Source organism: Pristiophorus japonicus, chromosome 11 (genome assembly GCF_044704955.1).
Source record: "Pristiophorus japonicus isolate sPriJap1 chromosome 11, sPriJap1.hap1, whole genome shotgun sequence".
NCBI lineage: Eukaryota > Metazoa > Chordata > Chondrichthyes > Pristiophoridae > Pristiophorus > Pristiophorus japonicus.
Window position 1 is genome coordinate 80,442,807 of NC_091987.1, and position 23,317 is coordinate 80,466,123.

Sequence of the window (23,317 nt, forward strand, 5' to 3'; positions counted from 1 at the left end):
AGCCATAGATTCATAGATTCTTTCTTCCACACCATAACTACCTTAAATCTGACTAAATTATGATCACTGGTACCTAAATGCTCTCCTACTGATACCCCTTCTACTTGCCCAGCTTCATTCGCTAAAACTAAATCCAGAGCTGTCTCCTCCCACATTGGGCTTGCTACATACTGGCTAAAAAAGTTCTCTTGAATGCATTTTAGGAATTCTGCACCCTCTGTACCTTCACAATAATTCTGTCCCAGTTAATATTAGGATGGTTGAAATCCCCTATTATTACTGTCCTATAGTTTTTGCACTTCTCAGAAATTTGCCTACATATTTGCTCTTCTATCTCCCTCACTGTTTGGGGGTCTATAGTACATGCCCAGCAGTGTGGTCGCCCCTTTTTTGTTTTTCAGTTCGACCCATATGGCCTCCTTTGATGATCCCTCATATTTGGCTAAGATCATGCGTAACTGACCTGACAGGGGAGTAACCATGACCCCAAAGTGGTTCTCCCTGGATCAGGAAGGTGGTTCTCCTATGCTTTTTGGAAATAGGAGGTGGGTGGGGTGGCTTGACCCATCCACCTCCATGGAGGTGTGTGGGGAGCCTGACCCATCCACCTCCATGGCACGAACCTGGTATTGCAGTACTTCCAGGAACGGTGCAGTGGCTCTCGGCCTTTTGGCTAAGAGCATTGGTGCAGAGTGATCCTTGATGTGTGCAAGGTGACCTCTGGCGTTTGTGATTTGACAAAGAATTGGAAAGATTGGCAACGAAAAATTAAAAAAAATAAATAAAAAAAAAAATCCCTCTAACATATCATCCCTCCTCACAGCTGTAATATCTTCTTTAATCAATACCGTGACCCCCTTTCTCCCTTTTTACCCCCTCTCCATCCCGTCTGAAAATCCTGTAACCAGAAATTTTGAGCTGACATATCTGCCCCTCTAGAGGACAGGATAAATCTTCATTTAGAAATACATGGATTAATCAAGGACAGTCAGCATGGATTTGTTAAGGGAAGGTTGTGCCTGAATAACTTGATAGAATTTTTCAAGGAGGTAACCAGAAGGGTCGATGAGGGCAGTGTGTATTGCTGTAGTGTATATGGATTTTAGCAAAGCTTTTGATAAGGTCCCACATGGCAGACTAGTCATGAAAGTAATTCTCACGGTATCCAGGGCAAAGTGGCAAGTTGGATCCAAAATTGGCTTAGCGGCAGGAAGCAAAGGGTACTGGTTGATGGGTGTTTTTGTGACTGGAAGGATGTTTCCAGTGGGGTTCCACAGGGCTCCGTACTAGATCCCTTGCTTTTTGTGGTATACATCAATTATTTAGACTTGAATATAGGGGGTATGATTAAGAAGTTTGCAGATGATACTAAAATTGGCTGTGTGGTTGATAATGACGAAGAAAGCTGCAGACTGCAGGAAGATATCAATCAACTGGTCAGGTGGGCAGAACAGTGGCAAATGAAATTTAATCCAGAGAAGTGTGAGGTAATGCATTTGGGGAGGGCTAACAAGGAAAGGGAATACACATTAAAAGGTAGGAAACTGAGAAGTGTAGAGGAACAAAGGGATATTGGAGTGCATGTCCACTGATCCCTGAAGGTAGCAGGCCAGGTAGATAAGGTGGTTAAGAAGGCATTCGGAATACTTGCCTTTATTAGCCGAGTCAGGAATACAAGTGCAGGGGGGTATGCTTGAACTGTATAAAACACTGGTTAGGCCACAGCTGGAGTACTGCGTGCAGTTCTGGTCACCGCATTACAGGAAGGACGTGATTGCACTGGAGAGGGTACAGAGGAGATTTATGAGGATGTTACCGTAAGTGGAGAATCTTAGCTATGAGGACAGATTGAATAGGTTGGGTTTGTTTTCCTTGGAACAGAGGAGGCTGAGGAGAGACCTCATTGAGGTGTATAAAATTATGAGGGGCCTAGATATAGTGGATAGAAAGGGCCTATTTCCGTTAGTAGAGGGGTCAACATTTAGGGGACATAAATTTAAAGTAATTGGTAGAAGATTTAGAGGGGACTTGAGGGGAAATTGTTGGCCGGCACGGACACGATGGGCCAAAATGGCCTCCTTCCATGCTGTAAACTTTTATGATTCCATGATTCTGAGAGACATACTGCCTCTCAGCGACATCATCCAAAAACACAGCGTCAGTTTGACGATGACATGTCTGCTGACAACACCCAGCTCTACCTCACCACCACTTCTCTAAACCCCTCCACTGTCTCTAAATTGTCAGACTGCTTGTCTGACATCCAGTACTGGATGAGCAGAAATTTTCTCCAATTAAATATTGGGAAGACTGAAGCCATTGTCATCAGTCCCCTCCAAAAACTCCATCCCTAGCCACTGACTCCATCCCTCTCCCCAATATCTATCTGAGGCTGAATCACACTATTTGTAACCTCGGTGTCATATTTGACCCGGAAATGAGCTTCCGACCACATATCTGCAGCATAACTAATACCGCTTATTTCTAGCACCATAACATCGCCTGTCTACGCCCCTGCCTCAGCTTATCTGCTGCTGAAACCTTCATCCATGTCTTTGTCACCTCTAGAATTGACTATTCTAACGCACAGCTGGCTGGCCTCCTACGCTCTACCCTATATAAACTTGAGGCCATCCAAAACTCGGCTTCCCTTGTCCTAACTCGAACCAAGCTGGCTCGTTGGACTCGGGGTATGATTCTCATTTCGAGTGCAAGAGGTTCCGGATTCAAATCCCAGACAAGCCCAATTTAGGATTGGGAGAGACAGATTGCATTAAGGCAAGAAATAGTAAGGCATTAGGTGGGGTCAGACTAAGAGAGAACACATGATGGTCTAAGATAGGTTTAAAGCATATGTATGTGAAGGCACGAAGCATAGTAAACAAGGTTGGTGAGCTGCGGGCACAAATAGCCACATGGAATATAATATCGTGGCAATAATGGAGACTTGGCTCAAAAAAGTGCAGGGTTGGGTATTAAATAATCCTGGATATAGGGTGTTCAGGAAAGATAGGAGTTGATGTGGCAGTATTGGTTAATGGAAATGTTACAGTGCTGGAGAGAGAGGATGTCCTGTAGGGGCCAAGGATAGAATCTATATGGCTAGAGTTAAGAAATAATATAGGTACCATTACACTAATAGGTAAATTATATAGGCCACCAACTAGTGGGGAAAATTATGGAGGAGCAAATTTGCAGAGAAATTACAGAGAGAGGCAAGAACTATAGAGCAATGATAATTGATACTTCAACTATCCTAATATAGACTGGGATGATAGTAGTGTAAAGGGTAGAGAGGGGGAAGAATTTCTGATGTGTTCAGGAGAACTTTCTTGATTAGTACTTTTCTGGAGGTGCTGGATCTGGTTCTGGGGAATGAGGTAGGTCAAGTGGAGCAAGTGTCATTTAGGGAATAGTAATCATAGTATCAAAAGGTTAGGTTAGCTATGGAAAAGGACAGGGAGCAATCGAGAGTAAAAATATTTATTTGGAGAAAGCCAAATTTCAGTGGGATGAGAATGGACCTGGCCCGGGTAAATTGGAATCAAAAATTGGCAAGCAAAACTGTAGGGGAACAATGGGCTGCCTTTAAAGAGAAAACAGTTCGGGTACAATCAAGGTACATTCTCACTAGGGGGAAAGGTAGGGCAAAAAGTGGATGACGAAAGGGATAGAGAGTAAGATGAAGCAGAAAAAGTGTGTGTATGACAGATGTCAGGTTGAGAATACATCTGAGAATCAGGCTAAATATAGAAAGTTCAGAGAAGAAGTGAAAAAGAAAATAAGAGGGGCAAAGAAAGTGTATGAGAATAGAATGGCAGCTAACCTAAAAGGTAATCCAAAAGTCTTCTATAGGCATATAAATAGTAAACGGGTAGTAAGAGGAGGGGTGGGGCTGATTGGGGACCAAAAAGGAAACCTATGCATGGAGGCAGAGGGTATGGCTGAGGTACTAAATGAGTACTTTGCATCTGTCTTCACCAAGGAAGAAGATGCTGTCATAGACATTGTAAAGGAGGAGGTAGAAGTGATGCTGGACAGGATAAGAATTGATAAAGATGAGGTACTAGAAAGGCTAGCTGTACTTAAAGTAGATAAGTCACCAGGGGATGCATCCTAGGATGCTGAGAGAAGTGAAGGAAGAAATCGCGGATGTACTGGCCATAACCTTCCAATCTTCCTTAGAAATGGGAGTGGTACCAGAGGACTGGAGAATTGTGCATGTTACACCGTTGTTCAAAAAGGGTGTAAAGATAAATCCAGCAACTATAGGCCGGTCAATTTTACCTCGGCAGTGGAAAAGCTTTTAGAAACAATAATCAGGAACAAAATTAACAATCACTTGGACAGGTGAGGATTAATTAAGGAAAACCAGCACGGATTTGTTAAAGGCAAATAGTTTTTAACCAACTTGATTGAGTTTTTTGATGAGGTAACATGAGGGCAGTGCGGTTGACGTGGTGTATATGGATTTCCAAAAGGCGTTCAATAAAGTGCCACATCATAGGCTTGCCAGCAAAGTTGAAGCCTATGGAATAAAAGGGACAGTGGTAGCATTGGATACAAAATTGGCTAAGTGACAGGAAACAGAGAGTAGTGGTGAATGGTTGTTTGTGGACTGGAAGGAGGTATACAGTGCTGTTCTCCAGGGGTCGGTTCTAATCGGACCACTGCTTTTCTTGATATACATTAATGACTTTGATGTGGTTTTACAGGGTACAATTTCAAAATTTGCAGATGACACAAAACTTGAAAGTATAGCGAACAGTGAGGAGGATAGTGATAGACTTCAAGGGGACATAGACAGGCTGGTTGAATGGACACATGGCAGATGAATTAAACACAGAAAAGTGTGAAGTGCTCCATTTTGATAGAAAGAATGAGGAGAGGAAGTATAATCCTAAAGTGGGTGCATGAACAGAGAGACCTAGGGGGATATGTGCACAAATCACTGAAGATGGCAGGACAGGTTGAGAAAGTGGCTAAAAAAGCTTATAGGATCCAGGGTTTCATGAGTAGAGTATAAAAGCGTTGAAATTCTGATGAACCTGTATAAAACACTGGTTCGGCCTCAATTGGTGTATTGTGTCCAATTCTGGGCACCCACTTTAGGAAGGATGTGTAGGTCTTAGAGAGGGTGCAGAAAAGATTAATGAGAATGCTTTCAGGGATGTGGGATTTCAATTACGTGAATAGACTGGAGAAGCTGGGGCTGTTCTCCTTCAAGCAGGGAAGATTGAGAGGAGATTTGATAGAGGTGTTCAAAATCATGAGTGGTCCAGACAGAGTAGACGGGAAGAAACTGTTCCCATTGGCAGAAGGGCGAGAACCAAGACACAGATTGAAGGTGATTGGCAAAAGGACCAAAAGCGACAGAAGAAAAATAACTTTTATACACAGCGAGTGGTTAGGATCTGGAATGACTGCCTGAAAGAGTGGTGGAGGCAGACTCAATCACAACTTTCAAAAGGGAGTTGGATAAGTACCTGAAAGAAAACAATTGCAGGGCTACGGGGAAATGGGGGATGGGGGGCGAGTGGCAGTAGCTGAAGTGCTCTTGCAGACAGCCGGCATGTGCTCGATGGGCCAAATGGCCTTCTTCCGTGTTGTAACCATTCTATGATTGATTCTTTGACCAAGTCCTGTTCATCCATCATCATCATCATCATCACCCCTGTGCTCGCTGACCTACACTGGCTTCCGGTTAAGCAACACTTCGATTTAGAAATTCTCATTCTTGTTTTCAAGTCCCTCCATGGCCTTGTCCCTCCTTATCTCTGTAATCTCCTCCAGCCCCTGAGCTAAATGTGCTCCTCTAATTCTGACTCCTTGAGGATCCCTGATTTCAATTGCTTCACCATTGGTGGCTGTGCCTTCAGCTGCCAAGATCTTAAGCTCTGGAATTCCGTCCCTAAACCTCTCCGTCTCTATATCCTCCTTTAAGACGCTCCTTAAAACCTACCTATTTGGCCAAACTTTTGGTCATTTGCCCGTCAGCCAGTGGCTCAGTTGGTATCACCTTCGCCTCGGAGTCAGAAGGTTGTGGCTTCAAAGTCCCACTCCAGAGACTTGAGCACAGAAATCTAGACTGACTTTCCAGTGCAGTACATTCCAACGTTTCGCTGCACTGTTGGAGGTGCTGTCTTTTAGATGAGACGTTAAAGCAAGGCCCTGTCCGCTCTCTCAATTGGTAGTAGTGGATCCCATGGCACTATTTTGAAGAGGAGGAGCGGTGGTGTCCTGGCCATTATTTAGCCCTCAATCAACATAAAAGATTTGGGTTTATATAGCGCCTTTCACGACTACTGGGCGTGTCAAAGTGCTTTTCAGCCAATGAAGTGTTTATTTTGGAGTGTAGTCACTGTTGTAGTGTGGGAAACAAAAACCGATGATCTAGTCATTATCAGATTGCTGTTTGTGGGAGCTTGCTAAGTGCAAATTGGCTGCTGCGTTTCCTACATTACAACAGTGACTAAAGTACTTCTTTGGCTGTAAATAAAAACTTTAGGACGTCTGGTAGTCGTGAAAGGTGCTGTAGAAATGCAAGTCTTTCTTTCTAATATCTCCTTATGTGGCTCAAGATGTCAAATTTTGTTTTATAACACTCCTATGAAGCGCCTTGGGACTTTTTCGTACATTAAAGGGGCTATATAAATAATTGCAAGTTGTAGTTATTGTTGTCAGTACCAGCGGCAGTTCAGAAATCGACACATTGTGACGTCAGGGAACTTGTTCGTTACTCCACCACAATGTACTGCGCATGCGTCGAATGGCAAACCCGCTTGAAGCTGGTGGAGCCTGTAATGTAAGAGGCAGCGACTGGTCAGCTCGCGGTACATTTCCTGCCGGCCGTGCACAGCTTTTCGAGCAACAAAGAGGTCAGAAATCCAACTACACTCCTTTTAAAGCTGATTGCAGTGAGGCACTCAATTCCAATGATACAAGCTGCCAAAACTCGCCAGTTGTCGGAAGTCTTATTGTTGGGAAGTTTAAACCGTTGGATCGTCTAAATTGTGTGTGGGGGGTGGGTAGTGGTGAGTTCGGAAACGCCCACCATGTTTACCAACTTTGTTGATTATAAAAAAGTGAATTTTTAGAGCATTGATAACAACAGTGTCAATAGTTACAGCAGCTCTGGTTGTGGATTAGTATTTTAGGGGATCGGCTTGCTATAATTCTTCTCTCTTTCTTCCCCCCCCCCCGGCGCCGCAGTGGTAAGTGCCGGCGATTTAAACTGGGAGCGCGCGATGGCTGCAAGGCGCGCGATGCGATCATTGTGAGTCATTGATGGTGCGAGAGGCAGCTCCCTCCTCTTTATGGCAAAGAGCGACTTGCAGTATTTCTTGACTTTTTTTTAAACAAATGTTAATGTCTTATCCATTGCGAGACACACTGGGCAGCCCTATGATGTAATTGACGGGGACTGCCTTCAGTTTAAAAAAAACCACACCTGTGATTGTGGTCTGGTATCAGAAAGAAAGACTTGCATTTATATAGCACCTTTCCCAGCCTCAGGACGTTCCAAAGCGCTTTACAGCCAATGAAGTACTTTTGGAGTCAGCCAATTTGCACACAAGCAAGCTCCCACAAACAGCAATGTGATAATGATGTTGATTGAGGGATAAATATTGGCCAGGACACTGAGGATAACTCCCCTGCTCTTCTTGAAATAGTGCCATGGGATATTTTACTACCACCGGAGAGAGCAGGGGAGTTATCCTCAGTGTCCTGGCCAATATTTATCCCTCAATCAACGTCCCATCTGAAAGATAGCACTTCCGACAATACAGCACTCCCACAGCACTGCACTGGAGTGTCAGCCTGGATGATGTGCCATCTGTATGGGTAGAACTGCGGAATACCAAAGGGCAGAAAACGCTAGTGGGAGTTGTGTACAGACCACCAAACCGTAGCAGTGAGGTTGGGGATGGCATCAAACAAGAAATTAGGGATGCGTGCAATAAAGGTACAGCAGTTATCATAAGCGACTTTAATCTACGCGTAGATTGGGCTAACTAAACTGGTAGAAGTACGGTGGAGGAGGATTTCCTGGAGTGTATTAGGGATGGTTTTCTAGACCAATATGTCGAGGAACCAACTAGAGGGCTGGCCATCCTAGACTGGGTGATATGTAATGAGAGAGGACTAATTAGCAATCTTGTTGTGTGAGGCCCCCTGGGGAAGAGTGACCATAATATGGTAGAATTCTTTATTAAGATGGAGAGTGACAGTGTTAATTCAGAGACTAGGGTCATGAACTTAAGGAAAGGTAACTTCGATGGTATGAGACATGAATTGGCTAGGATAAACTGGCAAATGATACTTAAAGGGTTGACAGTCGATAGGCAATGGCAGACATTTATAGATTACATGGATGAACTTCAACAATTGTACATCCCTGTCTGGAGTAAAAATAAAACCGGGAAAGTAGCTCAACTATGGCTAACAAGGGAAATTAAGGATAGTGTTAAATCCAAGGAAGAGGCATATAAATTGGCCAGAAAAAGCAGTAAACCTGAGGACTGGGAGAAATTTAGAATTCAGCAGAGGAGGACAAAGGATCTAATTAGGAGGGGGAAAATAGAGATGAGAGGAAGCTTGCAGGGAACATAAAAACTGACTGCAAAAGCTTCTATAGATATATGAAGAGAAAAAGATTAGTGAAGACCAACATAGGTCCCTTGCAGTCAGAATCAGGTGAATTTATAATGGGAAAGAAAGAAATGGCAGACCAATTGAACAAATACTTTGGATCTGTCTTCACTAAGGAAGACACAAATAACCTTCCGAAAATACTAGGGGTTCGAGGGTCTCGCGAAAAGGAGGAACTGAAGGAAATCCTTATTAGTCAGGAAATTGTGTTGGGGAAATTGATGGGATTGAGGGCTGATAAATCCCCAGGGCCTGATAGGCTGCATCCCAGAGTACTTAAGGAAGTGGCCCTAGAAATAGTGGATGCATTGGTGGTGATTTTACAACATTCTATTGATTCTGGATCAGTTCCTATGAACTGGAGGGTAGCTAATGTAACACCACTTTTTAAAAAAAAAAGGTGGGAGAGAGAAAACAGGGAATTATAGACCGGTTAGCCTGACATCGATGGTGGGGAAAATGTTGGAATCAATTATTAAGGATGAAATAGCAGCGCATTTGGAAAGCAGTGATAAGTCAGCATGGATTTATGAAAGGGAAATCATGCTTGACAAGTCTTCTAGAATTTTTTGTGGATGTAACTTGTAGAGTGGACAAGGGAGAACCAGTGTATGTGGTGTATCTGGACTTTCAAAAGGCTTTTTACAAGGTCCCACACAAGAGATCAGTGCAAAATTAAAGCACGTGGTATTGGGGGTAATGTATAGACGTGGATAGAGAACTGGTTGGCAGACAGGAACCAGAGAGTCGGAATAAATGGGTCATTTTCAGAAAGGCAGGCAGTGACCAGTGGGGTGCCGCAGGGCTCATTGCTGGGACCCCAGCTATTTACAATATACATCAATGATTTAGATGAAGGAATTGAATGAAATATCTCCAAGTTTTCAGATAACACTAAGCTGGGTGGCGGTGTTGGCTGTGAGGAAGATGCTAAGAGGTTGCAGGGTGACTTGGGACATGTTCGGTGAGTGGGCAAATGCATGGCAGATGCAGTATAATGTGGATAAATGTGAGGTTATCCATTTTGGTGGCAAAAACAGGAAGACAGAATATTATCTGAATGGTGACAGATTAGGAAAATGGGAGGTGCAACGAAACCTGGGTGTCATGGTACATCAGTCATTGAAGGTTGGCATACAGATACAGCAGGTGGTGAAGAAGGCAAATGGCATGTTGGCCTTCATAGCTAGAGGATTTGAGTATAGGAGCAGGGAGGTCTTGCAGCAGTTGTACAGGGCCTTGGTGAGGCTACACCTGGAATATTGTGTTCAGTTTTGGTCTCCTAATCTGAGGGAGGACGTTCTTGCTATTGACAGAGTACAGGAAAGGTTCACCAGACTGATTCCCATGATGGCAGGACTGACATAGGAGGATAGACTGGATCAACTGGGCTTGTATCCACTGGAGTTTAGACGAATGAGAGGGGATCTCACAGAAACATATAAAATTCTGACGGGATTGGACAGGTTAGAGGCATTAAGAATGTTCCCGTTGCTGGGGAGTCCCAGAACCAGGGGTCACAGTCTAAGAATAAGGGGTAAGCCATTTAGGACTGAGATGAGGAGAAACTTCTTCACTCAGAGTTGTTAACCTGTGGAATTCCCTACCGCAGAGAGTTGCTGAGGCCAGTTCGTTAGATATATTCAAAAGGGAGTTAGATATGGCCCTTACGGCCAAAGGGATCAAGGGGTATGAAGAGAAAGCAAGAAAGGGGTACTGAGGTTGAATCATCAGCCGTGATCTTATTGAATGGCGGTGCAGGCTCGAAGGGCTGAATGGCCTACTCCTGCACCTAATTTCTACGTTTCTATATTTTGTGCTCAAGTCACTGGAGTGGGACTTGAACCCACAACCTTGACTTGAGCCACAGCTGACACTGAACGCAGGTCCCAAGCTGCTGGAAAATCCATGTTACTGATGAGGGCTTAAAGTTTTCTGCATCTCAGGCTGGTCGAAATTTCAGCCACTACTGTTTATAACGAAGTTTTTCCAGAATATACAAGGATGTGTGCCAGCTGTGTCATTATGTGTCCAAACAGGGAGGGAAACTGTTTGCCTCACCTTCTATTATTTTCCCGTGCCTCGCACTTGCCTTTCTCTTTAATAGAATTAGTTTGATTGTCAAGTTAGACAAAATGTGTATTGTTCTGCATTTTATATTACAATTTTTATGTCATTGTTGTCAATGTGACCTAAAGCGCTTTTTTTCCTCTCCCCAACTAAAGGAGAGAATTTTATGAATATTCCAAAGTCATTTTAAATGTCTTTGACCTTGTAATTGAAATCTGCCTTTGGATTTCCTTGCGGGAGGGTGCCTGATACTTTAATTTTGACAGACTCCAAACAGATCCACAATTGATGTCGATGGTTAGTATGTTAGTACACAGCTCCATAGAATCAGCAATGTTGGGTCTTTAGATGAACTTCAGATAAAGTTCCTCATATGCCTATTTTTTTAAATGAGTAATTGAATGGGTAGTATTTTGCACAGGAACTTGCTTTGACTAGCATCTCAAGATAAAAATTTCTGACTGGAATATGAAATGGAGGTGATTAAAGTATGTATAGAAAGAGCAGATTGAAGTCTACAGTCTCCTGGTCAATTGCAATTTGTGTGTAGCTACATTATAGCTAACGTGCCATTTGATATGGAACCCCTTTCAGAATGTACAGTTTTTATATTTACACTGTTGAGAAGATAGGGCTGAAAGGTTCTTTGATGGTAATGCTGTTAAAATGATGAAATCTATTAATCTGCCTTAAATTCCATTTTTTTTGCCTAGAAATGGATCTAACTTCTTCCATGAAATCTCTGTTATTGGCTATCACCCAGTATAAAAATGCCAAATCTGAAAACAATGCTTTACAAGTCCAAAGGCAATTGGATGTAAGTACAGCACCTACTGTATAAAATATCTATCTCTAATCAATTAATTGGATGTGGAGTGCTTTTGGCACTATAAAATGCTGATTCATTTGTTCTTTTGTCTCCCACTCCCATTTTCTCTCTCTCTCTCTCTCCCTTGCCCTCCTCTTCTCACTCCTTCCTTCTCTCTCTTTTGGCATAGCACACAGTTTGGCTCTAACATTTTGTCAACATTTATAATGGAATCTTCCTATGTTAACATTTAGAATAAGTAAACCCTTGTCTCAATGTGTGAACTTTTTATAATTGGACAGCTGTGCTTGAGAAGGGTTTTAGGGTCTAGAATGATTTGAGGGGTAGGGTATGGAACTCTTGCGTGATAGCTTAGAATGTGGTTATGTTTGGGGGGGCTGATAATATTTTTGAAGCTCAGCTACAATACCATTTAGTTTTTTAAAGCAATTTTAGTGTATGTATTGTAATTACCAACTATATACTGGGAGTGAAACTAACTGGATGGCTCGTGCAAAGAACCGGCACAAACACAATGGGACAAATTACCTCTTTCTATGCTGTATGATTCAATGAATGGCAGTTTAAGTACGTTAAGCATTTAATGTAACTAAAACATGGCTTCTTTAAAAAAAATCTTTGCCTTTTTTGCTCGAACTGAAATGTCCAATATCCAAAATATGGATATAAACAAAATAAAACATTGAAAAAAAAATACAATTTACCACCTGAATTGTTTTGAGCTTTTTAATACCTTCATTAAAGTTTTTGCTTGAAGGCCTTGAGCTCTCCCAAAAGTTTGAGCTTAGATTGCACATTTTTGCACTGAAGTAGTGACTGTTTTAAATGAAGGCAGATTCTGCAGATTGAATATGTACAGTATGAATAATTTTCCATAATGCATTAGTAGCAAATGAGCTAGCTAAATGATGTAATGCTTTTTTCTCCGTCTCAAATAAAATATTATTTTTTTTCAAACTTATTTAAAGAAAACCTAAAGAACCAATTTTAAAAGCTTTATTCAGATAACATTTATATTGTGTTTATTTTAAAATAGAGCGGGTGCCTGTGAGTGAGTGGGGGAAAATGTTGCTGTTTTCTTATCTCTCCGTCTTCCCTTAGAGAATAGTGTGAAGTAGTGAAAGGATTCTTAGGCTGATTAACAGGCCGCAATATAAACGGTACTTCTATGGTCGTAGCAATCATTATACCAGCCGATAAGATGGTTAGTCTTGTATAGCAGGAGTGGTTTATCCGCTCCTGCAACTCATGATGTGGCAGGGCCACCCCACAATGGAGTAAAATGGTAGACTACTGGTTATCTTTTTAATAATGTTTGCAGAGATCTCTTAGAAAGTTACAAGCCAGTTACAGAGCACTTTTGGGGACATGTCTTCTTCCTCTCACTGCAGGAATCCACTATTGAGCCAAGCTCTGTATTTGGCCACCAGGACTCTTCCAGTCCTGGCAAACTTCATGCTCTCCCTCCACAACTCTGTTAAATCTCATGTACCCCTCCACAGTGATGATAGACCAACAGATTCCTCCAATGCTGAAAACCCTCAGCAGCCTCCTGCAGTGACCCACCTAGGTTTTCCAAAGCTCATGGCCATTCTTAAAAAGAAAGAAAAACTTGGATTTATATAGTGCATTTCATGACCTCCGAGCGTCTTAAAGTGCTTAAATGTAGTACTGGCCCTAGTGCAGCTAAACCCCCCCCGCCCCCCTGCCTTACCCAGTACTAATAAATACTAGGCCTGGAAATTCCAGGGAGCCCACTCCATCGACGCAAGTGTTCAGAGTGGAACGCTCGCTCAAGACCGGAGTCATTTACGTAGCCAGGGCAGACTGCAGATGCCTGCAAGTACAAATCAGCAGCAGCCACCCTGGACCATGCCAGCCAATCTTCTAAGGCCGAGTACAATACACATGGCTCCAAATGGGCCTAAAGGGGGGAAATATTATTTTAACTCCTTGGCTACCAGTGGAGCCATTCCATTTAGAAAAGGTCACTGATCTGTTGCGAGAAGGTTTTAGGCCTTCAAAAGACTTCACAGGAACTAATGCCAAATCGTGACTGATGTAATTTCAAGGGAGGAACTTCCTGGGAACTCCCCGACCTGTCTCTTTGACATGTCATCGGGTGGCCACGGATCCCAACTGGAATTTCAAATTCTGGTCAAGAGAGCAGAATCTCCGCGCAACCGGGATGTCACCCAGGTCACACTCCCAGTGCAAATGGGACTTGTAACCCCTCCAGCTCCAGGGCCCAGTTGTCTAGCTGTAACTGGTACACCTTGCATACTGTATTGCTTTAAAACAGGTAAAGGATAAAAATTAGATACATAAGTAAAGAAATTTATATAAAATAAAGACAACTGATTTATGGTTTTCACAGGATAATGGAGTCATGGAGTTTTGATCCCCAAAACACCAGCAGAAATTCCAGAGTACCATTTGATATGATAGTCTTAGTGGCCCTGATGTTATCTCTTACATGGCTTAAACATCCCTATTGTTATAAAACAATATTTTCCAACACTATAAGCAATGTATTAACGCTGATTAAAAATTCCAATGATCGCAAAGTATATAACATTGCTTTTGTGAAGTCATTGGAGGAATGCAGTACATGCAGTTGTGCATCAATGTTCACTGCAGGGGTCCAACCTTCAGGATGGTTAAAACCTGATCTTGTTTAATAGACAGTTTAAAATACTATAATTTGTATTCATATTCTTATGAACAGTAGAATAATGGAGAATAATAGCTGAAATAGAAATTAAGAGCTCCTGGATAAGCAGATTGGAAGGGGCAAGGATAATCATAGAATGGTTACAGCATGGAAGAAGGCCATTCGGCCCATTGAGCCCGTGCCAACTCTCGGCTAGTACCACTCCCCTGTCCTTTCCTGTAGCCCTGCAATGTTTTTTCTTTTAGATACTTATCCAACTCCCTTTTGAAAAAAAATTGAGTCTGCCTCCACCACTCTCTCAGGTAGTGCATTCCAGATCTTAACCACTCGCTGTGTAAAAAAGTTTTTCTTTCTTTGCCTTTGGTTCTTTTGCCAATCACCTTAAATCTGTGTTCTCTGGTTCTTGACCTTCCTGCCAATGGGAATAGTTTCTCTCTATCTACTCTGTCCATGATTTTGAACACGTCTATCAAATCTCCTCTCAATCTTCTCTGCTCGAAGGAGAACAACCCCAGACTATGTTCATTGCACTATTCTTTATATAAAATTATATCTTTTCTAGTCTAGAAATATCTGGGAAACAAATTTTGAAATATTCTTTCTTATCTTTCTAGGTAATTAGTGGAATGAAAGCAGTAATGGTGTTTGCAACAAATCAAAGTTTACCAAGTGAATGTCTGAACAGCCTTGTGGAACTTGTTGGTGATCCTAACATAAAAGTGACACTGACTCTGAAAATTATTGGATTACTCACACAGTTAGGTATGATTTTGTTTGGCTAGGTTAAGTTGAATGCTCTGGTTCAATTACAGCCATTTTTATTTTCTTTTTATGATTTGTTTTATTTTCACAGAAATTAATACAGCACCATTGCAGAATTTATACTGTAATATTAATATTGGTCTTGACAACTTATGCATGTGTACAAGTATAATTTCAGCCATGTACTTGTACAGATCTGTAAAAGGTAAAGAAAGAGAAACCAAGTGTACTTATAATATTTTAACCTTCTCCAAAAACACTTTTTAAAAAAAAATTACCAAAACCCAACATGGAAACACTATACATTTTTGGTTAAAAATAAAACAACTTTATAAATTAAATCACTTCTTTTGGGTTTCTGTGTTACTGTGTTGAAGGGGTGTATAATGCCAAATGTTATCACTTCTGGGTCTCCTTTCAGAGAATAATTTATACCATTGGTTCACAAACTGTGAGGTGCATCTACTGGTGGGTTGCAATATGTATCCAGGTGTGATGGGGTGATGAACCACAATCAGAATCAAACTGACTGTATTAGTGGAATGTGAAGGAAAAGGAAGGGGAATAATTGCAGAGAAATTCAAAAATTAACCAGGACTTTGAAAGTAGAAATCTGAAGGAAATAAACCTCAAAAAGAGGATAATAGCAAAATACCAAAATAAAACCAGAACAGGAGTACTTAGTATAAAATAAGTTTAGTGGAGCAAAGGGCGATATGAGAATTTTTGCCAGGGCCTTGGCCTGGAAAAGGTTTGAGAACTACTAGTTTATATGTTTTGCTGAATGAAGGTGAACATCGCTTCAGAAAAAAAAAAATCAAATTAATTAATTAATTAAATGAGTGAACAAACAAACAAACAGCAATATCTATTATTTTAAGGGAATGGTGTACAAGGAGTGGGTGGAAGAGACATGTCATTTATTCTCCCCTGAAAAAAAAAGGGTGGGGAGGAAATTCTGTTTTCTGTTTCCACAATTGGTATCCAGGACAGGGAAGGATCATTCCTGTTTACATCAGTGACAGTTGGATGATGCCAGGTTTGTCAGACAAATGATCTGTAGCCTGCTACAGTTAAAATTCATATCCCAGCTACATTCAAATAAATAGAAACATAGAAAGTAGGAGCAGTATTAGGTCATTCAGCCCTTCGAGTCTGCACCGCCATTCAATATGATCATGGTTGATCCACTGTCTCAACACCATATTCCTGTTTTTTCCCCATACCTCTTGATGCCTTTTGTTTCTAGAAATCTGTCTATCTTCCTCTTACATATATTCAGTGACTTGGCCTCCACAGCCTTCTGTGGTAGAGAATTCCATAGGTTCACCACCCTCTGAGTGAAAAGATTTCTCCTCATCTCGGTCCTAAATTTTCTACCCTGTATCCTGAGACTGTGACCCCTTGTTCTAGACTTCCCAGCCAGGGGAAACATCCTTCCCACATCCAGTCGATCCAACCCAGACAGAATTTTATACGTTTCAATGAGATCCCCTCTCATTCTTCTAAACTCTAGTGAATACAGGCCTAGTCGACCCAATCTCTCCTCATACGACAGTCCTGCCATCTCAGGAATCAGTCAGGTGAACCTTCGCTGCACTCCCTCTATGGCAAGTATATCCTTTCTTAGGTAAGGAGACCAAAACTGCACACAATAAATACTCCAGGTGCGGTCTCACCAAGGCCTTGTATAACTGTAGTAAGACATCCTTGCTCCTGTACTCAAATCCTCTTGCAATGAAGGCCAACATGACATTTGCCTTCCTAACTACTTGCTGCACCTGCATGTTTACTTTTAATGACTGGTCCCTCTGTACATCGACACTTCCCATTTAAATAATACTTTGTCCTTATGTTTTTCCTACCAAAGTGGATAACTTCACATTTATCCACGTCATATTGCATCTGCCATGTGTTTGCCCACTCACTCAACCTATCTAAATTGCCTTGCAGCGTCTTTGTATCCTCCTCACAACTCACAATCCCACCTAGTTTTGTGTCGTCAGCAAACTTGGAAATATTACATTTGGTTCCCTCATCGAAATCATTTATATATAAACTTAGGTTTGTTCAGTTATGTGGATGGTAGCTGGTTATTTTTTGAATGTGTTAGGCAGTTATTCAATACAACAAGCCCGGTGGTATTTAAGGAGCCAGTTGAGTTAAGAGACGTTGACTGGAATTTTCCTTACCTTGGCGGCCGGTGTCCATGGCGGGTCCCCATCTCGCTGTACAGAATAAACTTGCCATAATGGGGCCTATTAAGCCCATTCCATCTGATTGTCTTAAAAGACAGTCTGTTGGGAGCTTGATTATCTGGTGTCTAAAACCAAAAATACTCTATCCTTAGTCAGCAGCACAATTTTCTTTTAAATTCATGTTATAAATAACATACTTCTATCTGTTTGTTTTTCAATACAAAAAGTGAAAAGTTAAAAAGATCCAATTTTCCTGATGTTGGATAATGCTGTCCAATATGTTCACTTCCTGTTCTTGTTTGTAGCCATTTCTAATTTAGAATCATTGACCTTAACAAATGTTCCACTTAAGATATTCAATCATCAATTATATAAGCCGTGCCCCATTTCTTAGCCAAGAAATAGAGATAAAACTTAATAGCGCTTCACATTTTATATGCCACAAAACTGAACAGGAAAGGAGAGATGGGGAGATGGGTGTGTAATGAGTGATGAGCATAAAATTGCTACGGTTGATGACTTGACTTAATGTGTAACTGGACAATCTCAATATACTGAGAAAAATCTGACCAGAAACACCAAACAAATTTATTTAAATGGTATATGTCATTTTTTATAGTGCAGATCAATTCACTGCAATTACTGTTCAGTTGCAACGCAACAGCTGAGAATGGCCAGCGAAAAATTAACATTTACCAGTAGCTTTTCAAATAGTACAGAATCTCCATCAATCTCTTAGCTGATGTAATCAACATGTTTTTATTTTGGTTTGCTTTCCATGCTGTCAAGTAATTAGCTGGAGCAATGGCCATGGAACTCACGCTTCAGGTTGACAGACATGGTTTCCGACCTCTGAATCTTGTGGCCATGCAGGGAAATTTAAAAAGTAGGGGGAAAAGGCTCTTGAATGCCTGTACAGTACTTCATAATGATTTCAATTGGGTCCCCCGCCACTGCAGGTTGGGTCAGCTCCACGCTGACCGATGTGCCTGTGGGAAAGGCGCATGGGAGTGAGTTGACAGCGGGTTTCTGACCCACTGTCCAAAAAAAAAACAACTTTCCCAGCCGACCCGCTCGCGCCCGCCACTGTCACGGAAAATTCAGACACCATTTGGAACTTGCAAAAGATTTATTTCAGATAAACTCCCACAGTGCTAAGAAATATTAGAAACTAAATATTCTACAAAAGAATAGCATATTGATTGCAACAGTAGCATTGCTACCTTTCATTGTTTTTCCTTTGAATAGTTATAAAATATTTATTATTTTGCTGCAAATATATATGTATTGTATTGCTATTATGTAGTTGGTTGTTCTTGGTTTGTTTAATAAATTTGGTTAACCCTTTAAACTGAAAACAAGATCTGAGTATGTGATACCCTACTGCTTATAGAAGAATCTTGGAGGTATAGGATTACTTATAGCAGTTAAAGCAATTAAAAAGTTGTGGTGTGTTTTATCCTGAATAGGTTATTTAGAACTACTCGGCTATCAAGACTACTGGAGATACTTTTGAAGTTGTAGGGAGTTGGGACACCTATGTGAATAATCTAAATTGCGAATGCTGTAGAGTAGAAAACCCAAAGATATAAGACATTTCTGTGTTTCTGGAGCGAGTTCTTAAATTAAAAATGATCACTCCCTGACTTTTTGAATATTCTTTAAAATTTCTGAATACAGAGTTGTTTTTGTGACTTTCAGTTTAACGCCAGTCACAGTGCAAATATCAAATGAGACTTTTCCTTCCAATTTAATATGAACTAAACTGAACTAAGCTATGAACTATCTCATTGTGCAGATAATTGCAGGTGTGGATATTTTTGACATGGGACTATTTCTCCTTGTTGTACCTTTTAGATCAGTTCCCTTTTTTCAATGTTTTCTTTTGTTTCTATTTCAGCATCAGACAGTGAGAGCAGGGAGGCTTTGCACACATACAACCTTATCAGTGCACTTGCAGCAGTGGTTCAACATAACAGTACAACTCCCAATGAGCAGGTTGTACTGCAGGTATGAATCCAATATAATTGACAATCTACCTTTGTAGTTTTGGAGTTATGTGCCGAGAGGAGAGGAGAGGAGAGGATTCCAGGGTGGATTAAAAAAAATAAAGGCTGGAAATTCGGTTCTCAACGACAACAGTATTCCTTTGCCAAAATGACCATTTTTGCTATCTGGCCTGAAATTCAAGCTTGAATTTGCGCAGTGGTAAAAGTCGGCGTTGTACGAGGATTCGTGGTGCAAACCGCAATCGTCGCCAACTTTAGTCTGTGGCCGATACCGCTGCTAGTTGGGCCTCGGGAGGGTGGAAAAACACCTTTTTAAAAAAAAAAATAAAATAAATTGGAAAAAACAAAAACAAACAAACAAAAAATTCACAAAACATTCACAAGACACTTATCTTGAATCGTTGCAAAAGAATTAAAAAATAAAAACTTTAACTTACCTTTTTGCAGGTCTTCATACTTACCACTGCTGGCAGGCCTGCTATGACAGGTTTTTCCCTGTTGGTATTTTTCGTGCAAAATACGGGTGTGCGCTGAGCCAAATTTTTGGTAAAACCGAAATTTTGAGTCTTGCACGGCGGCTTCCAGCAGTATTTGAAAACAGTTGCCGCAAAATGTCAGTGAATTTTCCGCCGACCGGGTTTACAGCCAAAAAAATTGGAAATAACACCAAAAACCCGGTCGCAAAATCGCTGAATTTCCAGCCCTAACTGTTTAATTATAAGCAATTTGGAGGAGAATTTGTAAAACTACCTTCTATATCAGACCAAAATCTGTTTTTCAACTATGGTATTTAAGGGTTAAACAGGACGTCAAACCAGCATAACTATTGTTGTATCCTTTTGTTCTATTAAATTAGTGTAAAGCAGAGTAGAGTTTTGGATTTTCTGATTTAAAAAAAAAATCAACCTGCTTAACAAAGGTGTTACTTCACCAGTTGAGAAGTTTATTTATTAGCTGTTAAAGAATATTTCTGAAAACAAGAGTCAGGTAAATATAATGAAGCGTTTTCGAGCAAACAGATCTGTGACCTCATATTTCTTGCTCTTAAAATGTTCAAATAGTTACTTTCAACGCTAACGATTTATATTTAATTACTTTTAAGGTCTGTATTGATTGCACAGTTTTGAATTTTAACAAAATTTTGTTTTCCAACTTTGTTTTCCAACAGAGCCTGCAGCTTCTACAGAAAACGACTTACAATGCTAGAGTTTTTTATTGTAGTGCGAATATTGATCAACTGATTGCATTTCTGGCGAAACATATGTAAGTTTGTAATAACTTTATTGCTTTGAACAACTCTCATGAATTATGCAGCTTTGATATTGCCACCTTATTGAAATTCTTACTTGCCATTTCCAATTACTTCCATATAACTGGCCCCTTGATACCCGTTACCTGGTTTCTCAGTCCCCCTCTTCGCAATCGACCCACCCCCACCCCACCTCCCTTCCCCTCAACAGCCAAACTGCTGTCTGTCCAACTTGCCTTGCTTGGCTGGTATAATCAACCTCTCCCTGTCACATCATTGTCTTCAACCCTTTCAAAATTATTATCATCCTTCTTGAAATCCTCCATCAACCTTCAACTGAGCCTTTTTAACATCTTTTAATATGTTATAGTTGCACAACTACATCCTCACCTCCTTCACGAATTCTGTTCAATTTCTTCTAATCTGATTTCCAATCTACCTAAAGCACTAAGACGACTCTGGTCAAAGTTGCTGAGAAAATCTTGGGGCCGAAATTGCCCCCTTGCGCGTGACCAGTTAGCGCCTCTGCCTGGCACTAACGGAGCGGTAATGAGTTAGTGCGCAGGCATGGCGGCCACATTGACTCGTGCTGAATTGCCCACCTCTTCACCGATGGCGAGACGGTTTTGCGCACTGCTTCGGCTTCGCTTGTGACACTCCTCTGCGCACGGCGATGATTAGGTCATCACTGTGTGCATTGCTTCGTGACCACCCCGGAAGGTTAAATTATCCTGCCCCCCCACTTTGGCTTCCATTATTCCACCTGCTTTAGTCAGCTCCATTTGGAGACAATAGCATTCTTTGCTAATCATGGGCTCAGTGTTGGCAGTGTACCGCCTCCTTCAACTTCACCAGAGGATGGTTCGCAGAAGACAACGGTACCGTGATTTAGCCAGGCAGAGGCATCAGGAGGGGGAAAGAGAAAGGCTCCCTGTGGGAGATGCTCATGGAGAGACCCATGCACCGATGTTCAGGCAGAGGGACAGACACAAGCAGATGGAAAGGGAACAAGAGCAGAGGCGCAGCAGAAGGATGCAGAGAGTCAGCAACAGCAGAACCATGAGGATGTGGGCAGAGGAAGACGCTTACACAGACGTGCCAATAAAAGTCCGTATGCACCCAGGGTGTTTCAGAAACAGTTCTCATATGTTCACTTCACTTGAGGAGCAGTGTGTCTGAAGGCTGCGATTTACAAAAGACATAGTGACGGAGCTGTGCTGTCTGCTGCAGCCAGACCTTGAGCATAAACATGAACATAAGAGCATAAGAAATAGGAGCAGGAGTAGACCATTTGGCTCCTCGAGCCTGCTCCGCCATTCAATAAGTTCCTGGTTGATCTGATCTTGGCCTCAACTCCACTTCCCTGCCCGCATAACCCTTAACTCCTTTATCATTCAATAATCTGTCTATCTCCACCTTAAATATATTCAATGACCCTGTCTCCACAGCGCTCTGGAGTAGAAAATTCGAAAGATTCACGATCCTCTGAGGGAAGATATTCCTCCTCATTTCTGTTTTAAATGGGTGACCCCTTAATCTGAAACTATGCCCTCTAGTTCTAAATTCCCCCACAAGGGGAAACTTCCTCTCTGAATCTTATACGTTTCATTAAGATCACCTCTCATTCTTCTAAACTCCAATGAGTATAGGCCCAGCCTGCTCAATCTTTCTTCATAAGACAATTCCTTCATCGCCGGAATCAACCTTGCGCCCCTTCTCTGAACTGCCTCTGATGCAAGTATATCCCTCCTTAAATAAGGAGACCAAAACTGTACACAGTACTCCAGGTGTGGTCTCACCAACGCCCTGTACAGTTGTAGCAGGACTTCCGTACTTTTATACTCCATCCCCCTTGTAATAAAGGCCAACATTCCATCTGCCTTCCTAATTACTTGCTGTACCTGCAAGCTAACTTTTTGTGTTTCATGTACAAGGACCCCCAGATCCCTCTGTACATTTTGTAATCTCTCCCCATTTAAATAAAAAAAAATGTTTTTCCTACCGAAGTGGATAACCTCACATTTTTCTACATTATACTCCATCTCTCAAATTTTTGCCCATTCACTTAGTCTATCTATATCCCTTTACAGATGTTTTGCGTCCTCCTCATAACTTGCTTTCCCAACTATCTTTGTATCATTAGCAAATTTGGCTACATTATATTCTGTTCCTTCATCCAAGTCATTAATATAGACTGTAAATAGTTGAGGCCCCAGCACTGATCATTGTGGCACTCCACTAATTACAGTTTGCCAACCTGAAAATGATCCATTTATCCCGACTCTCTGTTTTCTATTAGTTAGCCAATCTTCTATCCATGCTAATATGTTACCCCCAACCCTGTGAGCTCTTAGCATGTGCAGTAACCTTTTATGTGGCACCTTATCGAATGCCTTCTGAAAATTTAAATACCCGACATCTACTGGTTCCCCTTTATCCACCCTGCTTGTTACATCCTCAAAGAACTCTAGCAAGTTTGTTGAACATGATTTCCCTTTCATAAAACCATGCTGACTCTGCTTGATTGTATTATGCTATTCTTAATGTTCTGCTACTACTTCTTTTAATAATGGACGTCAGCAATTTCCCAATGACAGATGTTGGACTCACTGGCCTATAGCTTTCTGCTTTCTGTCTCTCTCCTTTCTTAAATAGGGGTGTTGCATTTGCAGTTTTCCAATCCACTGGGACCACTCCAGAATCCAGGCAATTTTGGTAGATTACAACCTCTGCAGCCACTTCTTTTAAGACCCAAGGATGCAGGCCATTAGGTCCAAGGGACTTGTCCACCTTTAGTCCTATTAGTTTGCCTAGTACTTTTTCTTTAGTGATGATTGTTTTAAGTTTTCCCCCCTCCCAATAGCCCTTGATTAT

At 41.4% G+C, this 23,317-nt stretch overlaps 1 protein-coding gene across 1 annotated transcript in view; it reads left to right on the forward strand.

The window, feature by feature from the left end:
* The first annotated feature begins 6,777 nt into the window (after window positions 1–6,777).
* cip2a (cellular inhibitor of PP2A) overlaps window positions 6,778–23,317 on the forward strand; it is an 85,010-nt gene continuing 68,470 nt past the window's right edge. The window contains exons 1-5 of the mRNA XM_070892984.1: window positions 6,778–6,878; window positions 11,436–11,539; window positions 14,840–14,987; window positions 19,086–19,195; window positions 20,363–20,457. Of these exons, the coding sequence (XP_070749085.1) occupies window positions 11,438–11,539; window positions 14,840–14,987; window positions 19,086–19,195; window positions 20,363–20,457 (455 nt within the window). The 5' untranslated portion in view covers window positions 6,778–6,878; window positions 11,436–11,437. The remainder of the gene's footprint in view (window positions 6,879–11,435; window positions 11,540–14,839; window positions 14,988–19,085; window positions 19,196–20,362; window positions 20,458–23,317) is intronic.